The sequence below is a fragment of the Rhineura floridana genome, chromosome 22, assembly GCF_030035675.1.
Source record: "Rhineura floridana isolate rRhiFlo1 chromosome 22, rRhiFlo1.hap2, whole genome shotgun sequence".
Taxonomy (NCBI): Eukaryota; Metazoa; Chordata; class Lepidosauria; order Squamata; family Rhineuridae; genus Rhineura; species Rhineura floridana.
Genome location: NC_084501.1, coordinates 7,780,072 through 7,785,894, shown reverse-complemented (window position 1 = coordinate 7,785,894; position 5,823 = coordinate 7,780,072). Strand labels below are relative to the sequence as shown.

Here is a 5,823-nt window from a genome sequence, read left to right as displayed (position 1 = left end):
AATAGGCTACCATAGAGAAACGCAGACTGGCAGGCGTTAGTGTCACGTGGCGCCCAGGAAGTGAAGCTGAAGCCTTTGACACGTAGCTGGGCAACGGTCCCCGGATGCGGAACTTGCCCTCTTATTTTTTGAAAAAGTAATATATTCCCATATATCTGTTTATGGTTGTTTATTAATATATTCAAATATAGAGAAGGCAGCCTTCACACCCTGAGACTTGGCAGCCAGTTAACTATGTCTCTTCTCCATCTCCACCAAGTATAACATGGCCAAATTGTACCTGGCAAAAATCATGGCCCTGCAATGGCAGACTAGAAAATAAGCAAACTTTCAACTACCACTGAACTCTTTCCATGAGAGAAGAATAGAATCACAATCCACCTCAGTTGGGAGTAAAGTTACATCGCAGGATGAAGCTGCACACAGTCCATTCTGAACACACTTTGCAGAGAGGAAACCCTTATTGGGGCTTATTTCTTAGTAAACATGTTTAGAAGCAGGCTGATAAATTATTCTCATTATTGGTCCCCTTTTCTCTCTCTTTGTTACTGAGAATTCTGCAACAATATAAAACATAGAATTTGGCTGCAATATTAAACGGACCTGTTCACTTGTAAAGATACACCAATTCCTATTCCGAATAAGGTCTTAGAGAAGGGTTTTTCTCTAGCCCTGACTATCTAATCCTTTTAACTGGAGATGCCAGGGATTTAACCTGGGATCTTCTGCACCCAAAGCAGGCAATCTACTACTCAGCTGTGGTTAAGAGGGCTCTAGTCCATACACAAATAAACCAGTTAAACATAAGAAGAGCCTGCTGGATGAGTTAAATCTTTAATGCGACACATGACACCTTTTTTCCTGCAACAGACTGCAACACTGACTTCTTGTCTGGAACTACAAAATAACCTGCTTTTTTTTGTCCATTAGAATTCCATACAGAGATAATAAAGTAAGTCCTTTGTTAGGCCTAAAATAAATGACCATAAAATAGCATGAAAGTTTTTTCTTGTTCTTCTTCAGAGATAGCTAAGATAATCTGACCTGAAAATCCTGCTCCTAATACTAGCTGTGTGTGTGTTGGCTGTAGTAACATGGGTGATGAAAGGAATGCATTTTAAACATGTGCAGAAATGCTTTCATCAGAACATGAAAAGAGTCCTGCTGGATCAGCCCGGTGGCCGATCTAATCCAGCATCCTGTTCTGACAGTGGCCAACCAAATGTCTCTAGGAAGCCCAAAAGCAGGACTTGAGCACAAGAGCACTCTCACTGCAGTTTCCAGCAACTGGTATTCAGAAGCAGGGCTGTGGAGTCGGTATGTCAAACCTTCGACTCAGACTCCTCTATTTTTCTACTGTCTGACTTATTTTGAAGTCTGAGTCACATTTCTACCAACTCCAGCTCCGACTCCACCCAAAATTGCTTCTGACTCCGACTCCACAGCCCTGTTCAGAAGCTTCAGACCATGGAGGCAGAGCATAGCCATCATGGATAGTAGCCACTGATAGCCTCATCCTCCATGTATTTGTCTGATCTTATTTTAAAGCCATCCAAGCTGATTGGCACCACTGTCTCCTGCAAGAGTGAATTCCACTGTTTATGTGTGCATGGAAAAGTACTTTGTTTTGTCTGTCTTGACTCTTCCACCATTCAGCTTCATTGGACCTCCATGAGTTCTAGCATTATGTGAGAGGGAGCAAAACTTTTATATGCTTCTGTCTTGTTGTTTCTTACTTGCCTTGTCTTTAAACCGAAGAGCCCCAAATGTTGCAACCTTTCCCTGTAGGGGAGTTGCTCCATCCCTTGATCATTTGGGCTGTCCTTGTCAGAACATTTTCTATCTCTACAATATCTTCTTCCCCTTCTCATCATAATTAAATATTTTCTGGACAAATCACAGATGAACATAGGGATACTAATTTGAGTCAGGGTGGTGTAGTGCTTACTGTGCCCAAATGGAATTTAGAGGAGACCCAGTTCAAATCCCATAATCAGCCATGAAGCTCACTGGGTGATCTTGGGCCAGTCATTACTTCTCACCATGATCTATATCACAAGGTTGTTGTAAGGATAAATAGGAAAGAGGACCACGCAGACCACCTTAAGCTACTTAAAGGAAAACTATTGTTGCACACACACCCATCTTTAAGCTGTGAGAGGCTTTGAGCGGTTCCAATGCTTACGCAGTGTTTGGTTTCCTTAGAATGAAGATGACTGGAGGCTGTGGTGTCTTTCGGATATATGTTTTTATTTACACATATATACAACCTGAGCATAAGACAGAAGGCTTCCCAGCATTAACATTCCAACAGAACTTGCTTCCTCATTAGGTTTCTGGGAGGCACCCCACAGCCATGGCCTTGGATTCAGCACAGAGAGCAAGCCTCTCTGTGTCTTTTCAGCTTCCAGAACCACATCAGACTAACTACAACACACATAGGCTACCTCTTGTCCCTAGGATGCTGGGGGGAGGGCTACCTCAGTTGTTCCCTTGGCAACATACCTGCTCTTGACCAAGTCTTAAGACATGTAGTTGGGTACTTAACAGACTTGGTCAGCACCCACTACCCTAACAAAGGAACTGGTTTGACCAGTTCAGAAGATTCCTTTACTACAAACTCCATCGCTGCAGACACAGAATTACAGGTTTGGAGGGTACAGACATCACCCACACCAATATCCCAATCCTATAACGTATAAATGTAAGAAATCAGGGCCAGTATTAGAGGCTGGCATTGTTAGGCATATGCTGAGGGTCTGATGCAAACCTGCAAAGCCTTCTGACCTTACTGAAATGCAGAAAATAACAGACATTTACAATTGCATTATTGACAGATTTGATAAACACTGGCATTAGTAAGATAATTAACACAAGCAGTGCGATTATATATTTATTTATTCATACCCCACCCTTCCTCCCAGTAGGAGCCAGGGTGGCAAACAAAAACGCTAAGTCTAAAACATCATTAAAAATAGGCATTAAAATATATAGTAAAACAACACATCTTTTAAAATATCTTTAAAAAAAAAAGCTTTAAAAACATCTTAATAAGCAGTTCCAACACCGAGGCAGAAGCGGGATAAGGTCTCTACTTAAAAGGCTTGTTGAAAGAGGAAGGTGTTCAGTAGGCTCCAGAAAGACATCAGAGATTAAAAAGAGAGAAAGAGAACTTTTTATCCCAATTCAAGAAAGACTAAACAACCCTGGGTTAAATTTAAATGTTAACGTTAAAATAAAATAAAAAACACAGGACATAATTTCGGCTCTCAATCGCGCTCTTCGTTTTCCACCCAGGTTAGGAACACGCACCCGCTCCCTTACGGCTCCCGGCCGGCGACACCCACTCCCGCGTTCGTTCCTTCGAGATTTGCTTAAAAGGCGGAGCGAGCGAGAAAGAAGGGAAGAGAAAAGAGACGGTGGGGGGAAGGGGGCGGAGCTTTCCCAGCAGGCGGCCGTGTCACGTGGGGCGGGGTGGTGGTTCCTTGGCCTGAGACGACGACGCTGCGAACGTTCCGGCGTTGCGGGCTGGGCGCGCCTGCGGATCTCCGCGCTGCCTGCGCTCGCGCTTTGGACGGCGGGAGGGCGAGTAGGGAGCCGGGGCCTTGTTATCGCTGCCCCGGGGCGGCTGCTTTCTCCCTTCCTTCCTTCCGGGCTGGTTCCGGCCCCTGGAGGCGCCTCTTGCCCGGTTTCCGAGGGCCTGTGCGCCCCCCCCGCCCCAATTAGCATGGGGGACCCTCTGCCCCAGATCCAGGGAGCCTTTTCTTCTACAGCTATGGACGGTGAGTGCCTTGCCCCTCTCCTTATAACCTTCCCCTATTTTTTTTTTCGGGGGAGGGTACCATCCTTGCCTGATGTCTCTCCCCTCCGCATATTGCCCCAGATAAGGTTCCCCCCACCCCGGCTACGTTTATTGAAGGAGGGGCGTGCATTGTCTTCCTTATCCAAGCCCTCCAAATTTATTGATGATTATTGTTACTGTTAGCATCATCTAGCCCACCTCACAGGGTTGTTGTGGGGATAAAATGGGGAGAGAAAGAGCCATGTACACCGCCTGGAACTCCTGGGAGGAAAATGTGCTATATGAACGTAACCCCCAAAAATCATACTTGTCAGTCGCCTGTCACCCAAAGGTCTCCCAAGCGGCGTCCCTGATGAGGTACGCCTGGTGCCAACATTGTTGTCTTTTCGGCGCCAGGTTAAGACCTACCTCTTCTCCCAGGCATTTTAGTATTGTAGTATTTAGCATTTTGTATTTTTAGTATTTTAGTTTAGTATAGGTTTTTTGGAAATTTAATGAGTTATGTTTTAAATTGATTAATGTGTGGTTTTTAAATTGTATGTTGATATTTTGATGTTGTGAACCGCCCAGAGAGCTTTGGCTATGGGGCGGTATAAAAATTCAATAAATAAACATGAATACATGATGCCATTAGGTAAGCCTGTTCCGCCACATAGATGTTGATGTGTTTTTAGCCTGTCGCTGGCCTAATGGCTTATAAAATGTTGTGATGATTTGTTTCTAATTGTTTTGTGTGTCATTTCATGTCTTGTATAAACCGCTTAGAGGTTTTTTTTAACAATCAAGTAGGATATAAATTTTGTTAAAATAATGGCTGTGTGGGGATTTGAAAGGGCTTTCTCAGTGGTGGCCCCCGAATTATGGAACGATCTCCCTGTGGAGGTATGCCTGGCGCTAACATTATTATCTTTTCGACACCAGGTTAAAACATTCCTTTTCTCCCAGGCATTTTAATAAATTTAATAATTTTAATTTTAACATTTTAACATCTCAACTTATTTTTAGCATCTTAGTATGCTAGTATATTTGTATTTTAGTATGTTTAAATTGTTCTATAAATGGTTTTAATTGTATTTTTGCTGTCTTGCTTGTTGTGAACCGCCCAAAGAGCTTCAGCTATGGGGCGGTATAGAAATTTAATAAATAAATAAAATAAATAAATAAACCCTGGTCTCCCAAGTTGTAATGCAACACTCTAACCACTGTACCGCACTTGCTATCTTAAATTAAGTAGCAAATTATACAAAACATTAACAAATTCAAACGACACCCTGAGAATTCACAGCATTACAAAGGTGTTTTTTTAAAAAACACTGTGCCTTTCACTGTAAGGTCCCAGGGAGGATTGTGAGAACATAATTGTACAATTAAAAGCAAGTAAAATAATTTTTACATATACAGTTAGAGAGAAAACATTTCGAAGGAACAGCAGGCACAGTATAGATTAAATCAAAACAGGAGAGTAGGGTGGTCCAGCCCCTAAAAAACCCTTGCCTGTCAAAAGGCCATGGTTAATTTATAAAGGAAATTGGCTGGTCCTGTGTTAACTGGGAGGGTGTTCTCGGGGGAGGTCCCTGATTTGGGAGGAGGGGTGTATTAGTCCCTCCTTAATATTGACTCTCTGTGTGATGCATGATAAGGGAAATGTTTTTTTTAAAAAGACTCTGGAACCCTAAAAGTGATAGAAATGTGTGCTGCAAAAGCGGACTCGCTCAGTTTCACGCATCAGAAAAGCTATAACTGCTCTGCAAAAACTTCCTGGCCCCGTTCACTGTTGGTTGTGATGGGAGAACGTAAAGCAGACTTGGAGTACTGGAGAGGGAGGAGAGGGGACCAGAAATTGCTGGGGGGTCTCCCTCTTGGGGGTTATTGGAGGTTGTTTCCAATTGATATTTGTTCCCAGATACTGAATTGAGATGGCATCATGAGGTGGGATGTGGGCATCTGGAGTCTGAAGACCTGGGAGTGATTCTGTGTGTCTCACCCATGTATTCTTTGTGAGTTCCTGCAGCTGGTATCTT

At 43.3% G+C, this 5,823-nt stretch overlaps 1 protein-coding gene across 2 annotated transcripts in view; it reads left to right on the top strand.

Moving 5' to 3' along the window:
• Positions 1 to 3,420: 3,420 nt before the first annotated feature.
• RELA (RELA proto-oncogene, NF-kB subunit) overlaps positions 3,421 to 5,823 on the top strand; it is a 42,342-nt gene continuing 39,939 nt past the window's right edge. For both annotated transcript variants that reach the window (XM_061605708.1, XM_061605707.1), the window contains exon 1: positions 3,421 to 3,782. In XM_061605708.1, coding sequence (XP_061461692.1) covers positions 3,728 to 3,782 — 55 coding nt within the window. In that variant the 5' untranslated portion in view covers positions 3,421 to 3,727. The remainder of the gene's footprint in view (positions 3,783 to 5,823) is intronic.